Source organism: Rhinolophus ferrumequinum, chromosome 15 (assembly GCF_004115265.2).
Source record: "Rhinolophus ferrumequinum isolate MPI-CBG mRhiFer1 chromosome 15, mRhiFer1_v1.p, whole genome shotgun sequence".
Lineage (NCBI taxonomy): Eukaryota > Metazoa > Chordata > Mammalia > Chiroptera > Rhinolophidae > Rhinolophus > Rhinolophus ferrumequinum.
Window position 1 is genome coordinate 49786231 of NC_046298.1, and position 13902 is coordinate 49800132.

General features: G+C 43.8%; 1 protein-coding gene across 2 annotated transcripts; it reads left to right on the forward strand.

Moving 5' to 3' along the window:
- Positions 1-7209: 7209 nt before the first annotated feature.
- On the forward strand, positions 7210-13290 carry AURKC (aurora kinase C). 2 transcript variants are annotated; one of them, XM_033127796.1, is made up of 7 exons: positions 7210-7400; positions 7515-7554; positions 7812-8003; positions 8353-8491; positions 9721-9869; positions 12643-12817; positions 12991-13290. In XM_033127796.1, exons 1-7 carry the CDS (start codon positions 7352-7354, stop codon positions 13159-13161), a joined length of 915 nt encoding a protein of 304 aa, XP_032983687.1. In that variant the 5' UTR covers positions 7210-7351; the 3' UTR covers positions 13162-13290. The 2 variants fall into 2 exon arrangements, with proteins under 2 accessions (XP_032983687.1, XP_032983688.1); XM_033127797.1 differs by having other exon boundaries at positions 7518-7554.
- Positions 13291-13902: the final 612 nt, after the last annotated feature.

Genomic DNA, 13902 nt, shown 5'->3' on the forward strand with positions numbered 1-13902 from the left:
AAGCATACTTTATCTAGTATTAATGTAGTCAGTTCTGCGTGTTTTGATTAATGTTTGCATGGTTTATATTTTTCTATTGTTTTATTTTCAACCTTATAGATATCGTTACATTTAAAGTAAGTTTCTAATGACAGCATATAGTCAGGTCACGCTTCTTATCCATCTTGCCACTTTCTCTTAATTTGTGGATTTAGAACATTTCAATTTAAAGTAATTGATACGTTAGTGCTTAAGTGTACCATTTTATGATTTGACTTTTTTGTGTTTCTTGTATATTGTTTCTCTGTTGTTTTCTGGTTGATGGTTTTTTTTTTCTTGGGTGCTTTTCTGTTTTGTTTTCTATTTTTACCTTCCTGTGGGTTTCTTCAATATTTTTTAGAATTGCATTTGACTTATCTATAATGTTTTTTAAGTTTGTGCCTAAGTTCTTTTAGTGGTTACTCTAAATATTGTACAAACGTAACTCATTACAGTCTAACTTTATCAGCAACTTAGCATTTTGATGTGTAGAAACCTTAGTTCCACTAGGTTCCTTTACATTCCTCCTTCTTAATATAATTGTTCTGAGTGTTTCTTCTTCATACACAGAGTGCCATATTGAATATTGTTATAATTCTGCCTCAACTGTCAAATGCTTTTTTTACAAAACTCACTATTCATTTTACTAAAATAGATCAAACCATGCTTATCTGCAAATTACTTTTCTCATTTCACAATACATTGTGGCCAGCCCTTTAGGTTGAGTGAGGTAAATCAAAGTCACTCTTTTTCATGGCTGCATAAACTGTGTAGAAAATACAGACAATGTCTGGGTTTGAGGCTGGGCTGGGGGGTAAAGAAGGGCTAAGGCATGCGTTTGGTTTTTGGCGTTGTGGTTTGGGGTGCCTGAAAAACATGTTTGTTAATCCCATTATCTTCTGTCATGTTGTCCAAGCCAGAATGACACCCATAGTCATTTTTCTTTCATCATCCTGCATCTAGTCACTTTCATTTTGTTCATTTTATCTTTTCTTTTTAACCCTTAGTAGACACTCCTTATGTATGTGTTTTAGTGAATGGCCGCACACAGCAGTGTATTTTTATTCTAATGTTGGATCCCTCACAGAGTGCTGACACAAAGCCATGTGAATAGTTAGTAGAGTACATGACACGTGGACTGCAAAGATATTCTTCATGGGCTTTTATGTCCAGATCTATAAGACTACAAGTCATAATGAATGATTGTGTCAGAAGTCAAGACTACCCCAGGTTTGATGATTTGCTAGGAAGACTGCTATGATTTATTACAGCAACAGGAATCAAAGCAAACTCAGGCAAGGGAAAAGGCATAAAGACTGAAGTCCAGAGGAAACTAGCTACAATCTTCAATAGTCCTGTCTCAGGGAAGTCTCAAAGGACGTGCTTAATTTAAGCTCCATTAAGAATTATGACAATGGGAGGTGGCCAGTTAGCTCAGTTGGTTGGAGCATGGTGCTAATAACACAAAGGTTGCCAGTTCGATCCCTGCATGGGCCACTGTGAGCTGCGCCATCCTTAAAAAAAAAAAAAAAAAAAAAAAATTATGACAATGGATTGAAATATGTTAGGGAAGTTTATTGGAGACTCCGTGCCTAGGGATTTTAGGAGGCACTCTTTCTAGCACATAGCAAATTCCACACCTCCAGAAGGATAGCAGGTATTCAGCATAAGCACATTGTTTACACACAAAGCTTGGGTGCACTGAGCCACTCCTCATTCGAGTCATAACTTTGAGGTGAAGGCTTATATATAAGTATAACCATTGTAACAAAACACAGTCACAGTAGGACTTCTTCCAAAATAGCCAGGATTTAATTTAGTGATGACAGTACAGAGAAAATCTGGTGGAAAAAAGCCTTGCCTCTTCTTAATAAATGTGTATATGTACCACTTAGGGCCACATATGTGTACTATATAAATGTGTATACCTAATATATATGTGATTAGTTTTATGTGAATACACATGCTCATTGTTCACCTTTATAAAGATGTAAAGGCCAGATCAATGCTGTATGTTTCCATAGCAGATAATGTCAACAATTTCTCATCTCTTTGTTTCCACTGTTAATAATCTTAGCCATTGGCTTACAGAGAACTAAAAACTACATGCATCGTTCAGTGCTTGAGATTCAGGAGTGTGTTACTGCAGGCTTAGTCATGTTCACAGATCAGTGTGTGAGTGTCACTTGGAGGGTGTGGGAGCAGGTGGCCCTGGCTAGGAGGGCCCTCTACAGGGACATTATGCTGGAGACCTACGGGAACCTACTCTCTGGGAGTATGTGCAGCTCCCCTTTGTACTCACCTTCCGGCCCAGACCACCTTCCCTGTCTCAGGTGTGGGAAGCTGGGGTACCCCCGGAATCCTCAGTGATGTCATCCTTGTGTTTTGAGGGTTCAAGATTTGTAATCTGTTTGCTCACAGGTATGTTACGCATCTCACAATGGAATGGTCTCAGCTAAATTGTAAATGGGCGGCTTAATTTGCCTCTCTCAGCATTTTTTTCCCTGCTGGATGAGTAGAACATTCCTGTCGACTCTGCTACCCTTTATTGTGGCTATCTATGTGTTTTTATTCTGAAGTTTTTGAGGTTGGGACCTTGCTGATCCTGCAGAGACCAGGGCTAGCTAATTACTAGTGCTAACAAAGGACCGTTCCGTTCAGCTCCCCTCCCGCACCCTGTCATTGTGCCTTTCACAAGCAAAGCAACTGCTCTAGAGCCCACACTCCTCACCTGCTGCCTTTATCAAGTTCTCACACAGCACCAGGTACCAGGCAACTAAGGGCAGTTCCTACACTCTGGAACCCACTGAAGTTACTCAAAGTAGCGAATCCTAAACCTGCTTAGCCTGCTTACCTCACTTTGCCCACTCCTTATAGCAAGAGTGGCATTGCAGTCTTTGCCCGCCCTCTCCTACCTCTTGACCCTGCCCTGGTGCTTCTGTGTAGAACACGGCATGCCCTCTTAGGGGAACTGAGTGTTTCTTCAATGGTAATTGTCTCCTGACCTACATTTTAAAACACCCCTGTAAGCATTAAGGAGATAAATCAAGAATTCAGCAAATCAAACCAGCCAGGTCCAATGTCATTTCCAAACAATGGTGTTAACACACCCGGCCAGATGTGATCTTGGAGTTGGAATAAGCCCTGGATAGAAAGGATCCATGCCAAGGGGCTGTACAGGCGGGTAAGCGGAAATCAGGAATTCCAGGACCAGTGTTAGACCTGTTATTTCCTGTGGGGGTCATATTTTAGAAAGATGGTTTCCCATGCCCCTCTCAGAGCCCCACACTTCTGACCAGGACCAAGCATAGCTAAGTGAGGGCTGCAAAATCATTAGTGACAACTTCAGATATTCTCCCTGTGTCATTTCTCCAATTTTCTGAGGTTTAAAGGAAGAATGCCTTTCTGTGTGCTGTCTCCCAGTCCTGCCTGCATCATTGTTTTCTTGATTATCCTCACACAAATCTTCACTCTCTTTCCTTATCCTTTAAGGCATTGGCAGCTGTGTCATCTTTCAACATTTCTGCTGACTACTCTGGCTCTTCCTAGTTCCATTCCATGTCCCTGCTTTCAGGAATGAGTTCTCACATTTGAAATGCTCCCTTTTCACTGTGTCCTTGAACCCTGGAGTCACACTTAAGCCATCACTACCCTTTCTCCCTATCTAGAGTGTCAACCTGACATTTGCCTTACCTGTCATCTCAGGCACCTAGAAGCCTATTTTTCATCTGAGCGCTCTTTTGTCCCTCACCCTTTCTGACTTGCCCTGGCACATTGGCTTGAGTGTCAGACATGACTACTATGATCTTTCCTACATCTCAGCTTCTCCAACTGTTAACTTTGTCTCTTTCTCCTCTGCTTTGAAGTGAGGAGCCCCTCGGCCTGTTTGCCACTTTGTGCAGTATTTCCACTTCACACTTACCTCTTACTCTATTCTTCCGTTTCCCAAACCTCCCTGCCTTGTGTACCTCCTTGCTACAATGCCACCCTGCACACCACTCTGACCAAGGTAAGCAGTGACTCCCAAATTTATGAAGTTTAAGTACTTGGCTTGTGCTCAAGACTGAACTGGATCCCATTGACCACTCCATTCTTGAAATACACATTTATCTTGGTTCTATAGTATCACCCTCCTGGTTTTCTCTCTCCTTTCTCTCTCTTTTTTCCTTCCTTGCTGACTCATCCACCTCTAGCCAGCCATTCAATTTTGAAATTTCTAAAGACTTTCCTCAGGCCCTTTTCTCTCTCACTCTGCGGTCTCTTCCCCAGGTCCTATCTATAATACATTCTTGGTTCCAGTTATCTTCCTTACTTTGAATGAAATTGAAATTTATTTCTTGAGTCCTGACTTCTCCTTGGAGCTCTAGACCTGAATTGCCGATTGTCTTCTTGCTGTTTCCATGTGGATGTTTCAAAGGTAATTCCATATCCACATGACTTGGATTCATAAAACGTCTCCCACTTCTCCCTGATTCTGACACACTGAGTGTTTTCTCAGTGCTACATGGCAGTGTTTACTTACTGAGGATAGAAGTCCCTGACTCAGCATGGTCACCTCTGTGTCCTCAACCCAGTCAGAAACAGTTGCCAATTTTACCTCAAATGCCTTTTAAGTCAGTCCCCTTATCTCTAATCCACCATTTACTTTCTAGACCATATTGCCATCATCTATCACCTCCACTTCTGCCTCACCTTACAAGCTTATCCATACTTTCTCTTCAGTCCATTCTCCACATTGAAGCCAGAGATGGCAGCTCAGATTAGATGGTGCACTTCACTTCCCCACATCCCAAATGACACTTTAAACCCTTAAAGTGTTTCATGACTTCCTTTAATTCTTGGGAGAAAACTCAAGTTCATACCATGGCCAATCCCTGGAGCCTTACCTGGTGTTGGACGTGCCTAATTTACTACTGTTTCTCTTGTACAACTCTTTCTTCTCTCTTTTCCTATTTTCCCACCTGCCACAGGGCTCTTCCTTATGTAGTTAGGCCAGTGAGTGAGCACTTATCCCTCAGGGAGGCCTTTACCAGAATATCCATCTGGGTCATAATGTTTTTTTTTCAGAGAACCCTTCATGGTTCTTTGGTCCCTAAGACCACCTGTAGGATGATTTGCTAGAAGGACTCACAAGACTCAGGAAAAGCTGTTCTACTCACATTTACAGTTTATTACAAGAACACAGATCAAGCTCACCAAAAGGAAAAGACATGTAGGGCAAAGTCCATGAGACACCAAGCACAAGCTTCCAGGTGTTCCCTCCCAGTCAGTCATATAGGGACTCAGTTCCTGCAGCAAAGATGTGTGATATGTTCAAGTATCACCAGTGAGGGAAGCTCACCCAAGCTTTGGTGTCCACGATTGTGTTTTATTGAGGCATGCAATTCCTGCGTGACTGACCATGGACGTTGTCTCCAATATCTACAGAAGGTGAAGATTAAAATGTAGTCCAGGCCCTCAAGTATACAAAGCCCACCATTCACCATGAGTCACACGTTAGCATGAATTATCTGGTCAAACTGATAGAGTGGGGCTGATACACTCAGGCAGAAAAATCACTCTTACGACGCAAGATATTTCAAGGAATCAGAAATAAGTTTTCAGGGCCAGCCCGGTAATTCAGGTGGTTGGAGCACCGAGCTCCTAACGCTGAGGTCGCCAGTTCAATTCCCACATGAGCCTGTGAGCTGCGCCGTCTACCGCTAGGATTGTGAACAACAGCTCTCCGTGGAGCTGGGCTGCTGGGAGCAGCTGGAGGTTGGTGTGAGCTGCCACTGGCTGCTGTGTGCTGCTATGGGCTACCGTGTACTGCCATGAGTGGCTGGTGGCCAGCATGAGTGGCCGGCAGCCAGGGTGAGTGGCCGGCAGCCGGTGAGAACTGCCATGAGCTGCTGTGAGTGGCTGACCGATGACTGGCGACTGACTGCCTGGGCAGGGGTGGGGGATGGGGGGGAGCACAAGGCTCACAATACCAGCATGGGCCAGGGAGCTGTGTCCTACACAACTAGACTGAGAAACAATGGCTTGAAACAAACAAACAAACTATATATATACATATATATATATATATACACACACACACATATATATATAGACACACTGTAAAAAAAAAAAAAAGAAACTTCAGAAAAAAAGAAAAGAAGTTTTCCTGGAGCTGGTCAAGTGCAAGGCCTTTCTTTGCAATGTGTAGCATTTGAGAAACCTGTTCAGTTAAGAGTTTCCTGCACAGTCCAGCCTTCACCCCTGGTACTTGGCCTAGGCTCTGTTACAGCAAAACAATCATGTTCGCCTGAGCATGTACTTGTAAGATACACCACAGTATTATCAAGAATATGGCTAACATTTGAAAGAGGCAGTATGGGGTATGGATAGATTTAAAGAAACACCCAATTCATCCTATAAAGTCGTTATCCATAGTTTTGTACTAATTTGATTACTCATGCTCTTTGATCAATTGTAATTTGTGATAAACCACCTCCCCTGTCATTATGTTAGTTTAAGCCATTATCCTCACACATATGGAAAGCAGTAAGAACTTCCTAACAGATCCCTCCTTCCTCCTCTCTTGGCCCTTCTATACGCTATGATTTCCATGCAGCACCCAGGCTGTCTTTAACACATGAATCAGGTCACATTACTGTTCAGATCAAAACCCTGTGATAACTGCCTGTTGGGGTAGGGCCCTCACATATTTGCATGATTGAGTAGCATCCTGGGTAGTGGCCTGAACTGGAAACACACGCCAAGCAGGGGGCATTTGGGCGCGCACATAGTTTTGGAGTTTTCCAACTGCCCAAGGTACCCCAGCAGCTTTCTATGGTTGGTTTATGTTCATTCACATGTGCGTCCTGAATGTGTTCACTCACTCATGCATTTATGTACGTTATTATTTATTCAGCACCGTTTCCATCATAGCCTCTGCGCACCGTTCTGGGCTTTCCCTTCCAGCGTCCAGCCCACCCCTACTTCCACCCCAGGTCCCACCTCCTTCTGGTCTCCGTTGGCTGCCGCCTCATTGGCCCATAGCCCTCAGTCCTCCGGAACGGAAGCTCCCATTTCTGTCTCTTCTATTGGACACGCAGACTAAGCCTCAGAAATTGCAACCAATGGGAATCGGTAAAGAACTACCTGTCAGCCAACCGGGTCGGGGCGCGTACTATGAAAGGCCGGGCCAGCGTTGCTGCGCATTTCTTCAGACTCCGCGGGTGTTTCGGGCGTTGAGTTGTTGAGGGATCTCCAGGCTGTGCAGCGAGGCCGCCGCGGAAGCAACGCTTTTCAGGATCACCGGGACCGGCCTCAGGAAGACGTCCTCTCGCCACCATCTTTTCTATTCATGAGTCACCCACCAGCTGTGGTTAATTCGGGCGTTGCTCAGCCCACAGGTAAGAGGCACAAGAACCAGGAACAGAGGAAGAGGGTTGAGAAGAAAGGCCTGGTATCTGTTCTGGGGAGTGGGGGGTACACAGAAGGAAATGTTGACAGCTCTTCTTTTTCAGCAGCTGCAGAGGGTCAAACGCTGCCCAGCGTGCCCACTTCGTGAGTGCCTTTGACTTTGTATCTGGGAAAGGAATGGAAGTGGGACGGAGGGATGAAGAGCAAGCTGCATGTGAAGTGTTGGCTCATGGGACTGAGAGCTACTGACCACAGACCCTGATAGGGTCCTTGAGAAAGGAAAGGGAAAGGGGGAGGGGGGGTTAAAGTAGAAGAGGAAGGTGAGCGTTTGCGGTTCTTGACTCTCCCCCTCCACCTACGGTAACTCCCAAACTGAAGCTTTTTTCTTCCTCTCCTGTCAGGCGGTGCCTCACAATTGATGACTTTGAAATCGGGCGTCCTCTGGGCAAGGGAAAATTTGGGAATGTGTACCTGGCTCGGCTCAAGGAAAGCCATTTCATTGTGGCCCTGAAAGTCCTCTTCAAGTCCCAGCTAGAGAAGGAAGGACTGGAGCACCAGCTGCGCAGAGAAATTGAAATACAGTCGCATCTACAGTAAGGACAGTCTGCATGAGATTCCCACACTGGTTCTTAACTCTTGTTCTTCTGTATCCTCTTCCATCTTTGACATCTAAACCCAGCATTTCCCCCAATACTAACCCCAAATAGGCCGTTGCTTCCAACTTGAAGATTTTTCTCTTCAATTCATTACATTACACCAGGTAAAGCTCCCTGTGTCACACACCAAATGCCTATTCCCTGTTCTCCCCTTATGCACTCCTTCCTCAGGCTGTTATTATTCTGGTCCCAGCACAATTTGCTTCTTGTGTGACCAATCACTTGTAATAACATCATGAATTTGGCCTCAGGGAGGAGTCTGACTTTTCCTCCATCTCTCCTCCAGACACCCCAATATCCTACGTCTGTACAACTACTTCCACGATGCACACCGCGTGTACTTGATTCTGGAATATGCTCCACGGGGTGAGCTCTACAAGGAGCTGCAAAAGAGCCACACATTGGATGAACAACGTACAGCCACGGTGAGGTGTGGGGGGACTGGGGGCTCTGGGGTCCATGAGTTTACTGTGGGCTGGTAGGGGGGGTGGTCACTGCTTGCGGCTGTCATAAGTGTCCAGATTACTTTTTTCTTTATCTCTGAATTTTATTCTGTAAAATTTATATAATGACATATATATATCTTACAATTTCACATTTGGATATCCTCATTGCCCCCAGAATATTAATAAGTAGTGTGTCTAAGTTTGGATTCTTTGGTTGCAAGCATAGAAGATAACTCCATTGCCTTATGCAAAGAAACATATTGAAAGGCTATGAGGGAGTTGGCTGAATAAATGAGTGGAATCTGGCTTAGAAATAGGAAACAAGAGGTTTCTAGAGGGCTCCACATGGGGGAGCAGAGCAACAATCATCCCGGCAGGAATAGTTGGGTCATCCTACTGCCAGAATGAATGATCTTCCAATTTTTCTCCTGTTTTCGTATCATGTCCTCAGGTCTCAAGTCCTGTGGAAGATCATCTGATTGGCTCAGCATAGGTCCTGTGTCTGGCTACTTGCTGTGCTATGGCAAAAGGGAGCATGTGTCCACTTTAGCATTCATCCTATAAGACCACATAAAACGGGGAGGAGGGGGGCGGTCAGATGGTTCATTTGGTTAGAGCGCGAGCTCCTTTCCCCCTCCCACCCCCCCAACTCCAGCAGCTCTCCCCAGCTGCCAGCCACTCATGCCTCCAGCTGAAGGCACAGCTCACTGGCCCATGTGGGAATCGAACTGGTAACCGGTGACCTCCGCATTAGGAGCACGGTTCTCCAACCACCTGAGCCACTGGGCGGCCTGGTGTGCGAGCTCTTAACAACAAGGTTGCCGGTTCAATTCCTGCATGGGATGGTGGGCTGTGCCCCCTGCAACTAAGATTGAAAACGGCAACTGGACTTGGAGCTGAGCTGCGCCCTCCAAACTAGGCTGAAGAACAATGACTTGACTTGGAGCTGATGGGTCCTGGAAAAACACACTCTTCCCCAATATTCTTCAATAAATATATATAAATATATATACATATATATTAAACAATAAAAACGGGGAAGAGGAAATCTTCCCCCACCAATAGTCATGGTACTATTAAGGAGGCAATGAAGTTGGTAACGAGGAAATAAAAGATTCCACAACAGTTATAAAATGTATGATGAGTATTTTACATCAGGTAGTTGTGACAGGCTTTGACTTCAGACTGCTTTTTCTTTGCTCACACAGATAATGGAGGAGTTAGCAGATGCTCTGACTTACTGCCATGAGAATAAGGTGATTCACAGGGATATTAAGCCGGAGAACCTGCTGCTGGGGTTCAGGGGTGAGGTGAAGATTGCAGACTTTGGCTGGTCTGTGCACACCCCCTCGCTGAGGTAGGTGAGCTGGTGGTGGGATGGGCCCTGGGTGCTGGTTAGGAATGATCCAATTTAATACGTTCCATATGTAAGACCCAGATACAAACCTGAGTTGGTGTTTGAATACAGTCATGTGCTACCTAACGACATTTTGGTCATGATGGATCACATATATGACGGTGGTCCCATAAGATTATAATGGAGCTGAAAACTTCCTATCGCTTAGTGATGTAGCCAACATAATGTTCCAGCACAACGCATTACTCACGTGTTTGTAGTGATGCTGGTGTAAACAAGCTTACCGCACTGCCAGTCATCTAAAAGTACAGCACATATAATTATGTACCATACATAATACTTGATAATTATAGTAAATGACTATGTTACTGGTTTATATATTTACTATACTATACTGATGCAGTTCTAGAAGGACTACAGCATCTATGACTGCATCAAGAACCTTGCTTGGGCTTGGGGTGATGTCACCAAGGAGTGTATAATGGCATCAGACGTAGTCCCAAGAAGACAGTCAGGAGGTTGTCCATGACTTCAAAGGATTTGCCAAGGGTGAGGAGGTTGCAAAAATCAACAAGGCTGTGGTTGAGACGGCAAACCCAGGACTTTAACCTGGGTGTGGATGAAGGTGACATTGGGGAGCTCCTAGAGGTGGTTCCTGAGGGACTGACTAATGAGGAGTTGTTGGAATTGGACAGGAACGCATAGCTGAAGAGGAGGCAAGGACAAAGGAAACTGCAGGGGAAGCAAAAGAAGAACCAAGAAGACTCACAGTGAAGCATTTAGCAGAAGGTTTTGCAGACCTCAACAAGCTCCTTAAAAAATCTGAAAACATGGATCCCAACACCAAAAGGTTTTCATTAATAGAAAGGGATATTCATGGTGTATTGTCTGCTTACGAGCAAATCTATGATGAAATAGATTAAGCAAATCGCCTATGATGAAATTTCATCACCTATGATGAAATTAAGCAAAAAAACCTATGATGAAATAAATTAAGGACATATTGCAGAAAAGAGGGACACCTCAAGAAGAGCCTCAGGCAAGTCCTTCAGGAGGCGTTCCAGAAGAAAGCATTGTTACCACAGACAACAGCTCCACATGTGTTATTGCCCCTTCCAGTGGGACAAGATGTGGACGTGGAAGTCAGTGATGCTGATCAACCTGACTCTGTGTAGGCCTAGGCTAATGTGTGTGTTTGTGTCTTAGTTTTTAAGAAAAAAGTTGAAAAAGAATAATATAAAAAAAATTTAAAAATAGAAAAAACTATAGAACAAGGATATAAAGAAAATATTTTTGTACAGCTATACAATGTGTTTGTGTTTTTAGCTAAGTGGTATTACAACAGTCAAAAAGTTGTAAAAAATTAAGTTTATAAAGTAAAAAAATTACAGTACCCTAAGGTTAACTTAATATTAAAGAAAAATATTTAAAAACTAACTTTAGTGTAGCCTGTGTACAGTATTTTATCTAATGCAGAGTACAGTATAACTTATTCTACTTTTTACTTCAAAGTCACAGAGATGATATCCATATGGTAATTATAATGCCTACTCTACATTTTCAAGTACTCCATCCAAACATACGTGTATAGATGAGGACAGGTCATTCTCATAAAAAGACAAAATAAATTTGATTGGGAGCCAGGCATTACGCTACTCACACATCAGCAGAATTGTGGAAGTCAAGAGACTATCTTTTTTTTTTCCTTTTTAAAATAGCAAAGGAACAATAGAATATTGGCTGACTGGTGAGTGGCCCCACTAAGTGTACAGTGTTTATAAAGCCTACAGTAGTGTATAGTAATGTCCTAGGCTTTCACATTCACTCACCACTCACTCACTGACTCACCCAGAGCAACTTCCACTCCTGCAAGCTCCACACATGGTAAGTGCCCTGTACAGGTGTGCCATTGTTTTTATCTTTTATCTTTTTTATGTTTAGATACACAAATACCATTGTGTTACAATCGCCTACAATATTCAGTATAGTAAGATATTGTACAGGTTTGTAGCTTAGGAGAATAGGCTGTACCACAAAGCCTAGGTGTGTAGTAGGCTAGACCATCTAGGTGTGTGTAAGTGCACTATGATGTTTGGACAATGATGAAATTGCTTAATGATGCATTTTTCAGATGCATCTGTCCACATCATTAAGTAGCACGTAACTGTACTGCCTTTTTCAAATGCACATATTTAATATTTGTTTGGAGACTGAAAGAATGCGGTTCAACCATACATTTTTTGATCTCTGTTAATGTTACCAACCAGTTTCCATGTAAATAAACAACCATTGCTCTGTAATTCCAGGAAGTTTACTGTATGAATAAACCATAATCCATTTACTTGATCTTTCTTGATGCCCAGAATATTCTTGTGAAAACACCCTGGATCATGAGTTAAATAATTGTATGAATAATTCTAGTTTTCCTTTCTTCCTTCCTTCCTTCCTTCCTTCCTTCCTTCCTTCCTTCCTTCCTTCCTTCCTTCCTTCCTTCCTTCCTTCTCCGTCCCTCCCTCCCTCCCTTCCGTATGAATAATTCTAAAGTATGGAAATGGTAGGTCCCACTACTTGCTTTGTCTGAACCTTGATCCATATTAAAATTTGGTGTTTCCAAAGTCCATGCCAAATATTAAAATTTGGTGTTTCCAAAGTCCATGCTGGGGAGGGGACTTCTCAGGACTTCCTAGGTCTCCCATCTCACTAGAGGCTGGGGAAGAAGGGTTTCACTTGCTCTGGATCTCTGCGCAGTGCTCACTTCTCTGCCCTCCTCTAGGAGAAAGACAATGTGTGGGACTCTGGACTACTTGCCCCCAGAAATGATTGAGGGGAGAACATACAATGAGAAGGTGGATCTGTGGTGCATTGGGGTGCTCTGCTACGAGCTGCTGGTGGGAAATCCACCCTTCGAGAGCACCTCCTATTCTGAGACCTACAGACGCATCCTTAAGGTGAGATGGCCACATTCTGAGAATTCATGGGGGAGCCAGTCAGTGGTGGCTGGTGGGCCTGCAGAGCCTGAGGCACACACAGAGGTTGAAAACATTGCCTTGATGGGATTCAAAAACAGAGAGAACGTGGAACAGAAATTAACCATACTCCTCTTCTTTTCTGGCCTCATTAGGTTGATCTAAGGTTTCCTCCATCAATACCTTTGGGGGCCCAGGACTTGATCGGCAAGCTTCTCAGATACCAGCCCTCGGAGCGGCTGCCTTTGGCCCATATCCTGCAGCACTCCTGGGTTCGAGCCCACTCTCGGAGGGTGCTCCCTCCATCTACTCAAATGGCTTCCTGAGCCCTTTCCACCCTGTACCTTTGTGTTTGTTCAGAGAGCTCCCCTGGCTCCACTATCTCATCTGCCTTTTGTTTCTTCTCTTTTAAAATGCAAGATGCTAATTAATAAAAGCTGAATCATTTTGTACCAGGTCTTTATAGTTGTGAAGTTGGTATGTAATTGTGTAGAATCTTTATTTCTTGTAGAACTTTTTCCCATGAGAGGGGCCCAAAATGATGCTTCTCCTGGCCACCAGGGTTGGTGACTGGTTTTCTCTTTGAACACTAGTGACTACTTCCTGCCGATAACCATCCCAGTGGTGCATAACCTCCCACCTGTCACAGTGGTTCCTAGACTCAACCTTCTATTTCCCATGTTTTCAGGAGTATGCCATTTATAAAACAGGACCCTGATCAACCCAGATTCAGTTTCTATTGACATCCAACATGCAGCTGTCTTCTAGATAAAATGTCTCACTGCACATCAGTGCCACCCAATTCTCAAATGATTTCACTAGCACCTCTAGTGTCAGTGATGTGTCTAGATGACAGTGATGTGTCATCTGATTGCATCAGAATAAATCATCTCAAATAATAAATGTAGCATCACCTCTTATGAAATCACATCCTCGGCTTGCAGCAATTTAGGGAGTGTTCTAACTTTCTTTCATGTGGCAGTTGCTCCATTCCTGATTAGCTGACTGTACCAGAGTAAACATCTAGACTCAGCTGAGAGCTCAAACATGTATTCTGCTCATGGCAG

Coding starts and splice junctions, on each gene's coding strand:
- AURKC (XM_033127796.1), top strand. CDS start 7,352: ATGAGTCACCCACCAGCTGTGGTTAATTCGGGCGTTGCTCAGCCCACA. Junction 7,555..7,811: donor CTGCCCAGCGTGCCCACTTC/GTGAGTGCCTTT, acceptor CTCTCCTGTCAG/GCGGTGCCTCACAATTGATG. Junction 12,818..12,990: donor CCTACAGACGCATCCTTAAG/GTGAGATGGCCA, acceptor TGGCCTCATTAG/GTTGATCTAAGGTTTCCTCC.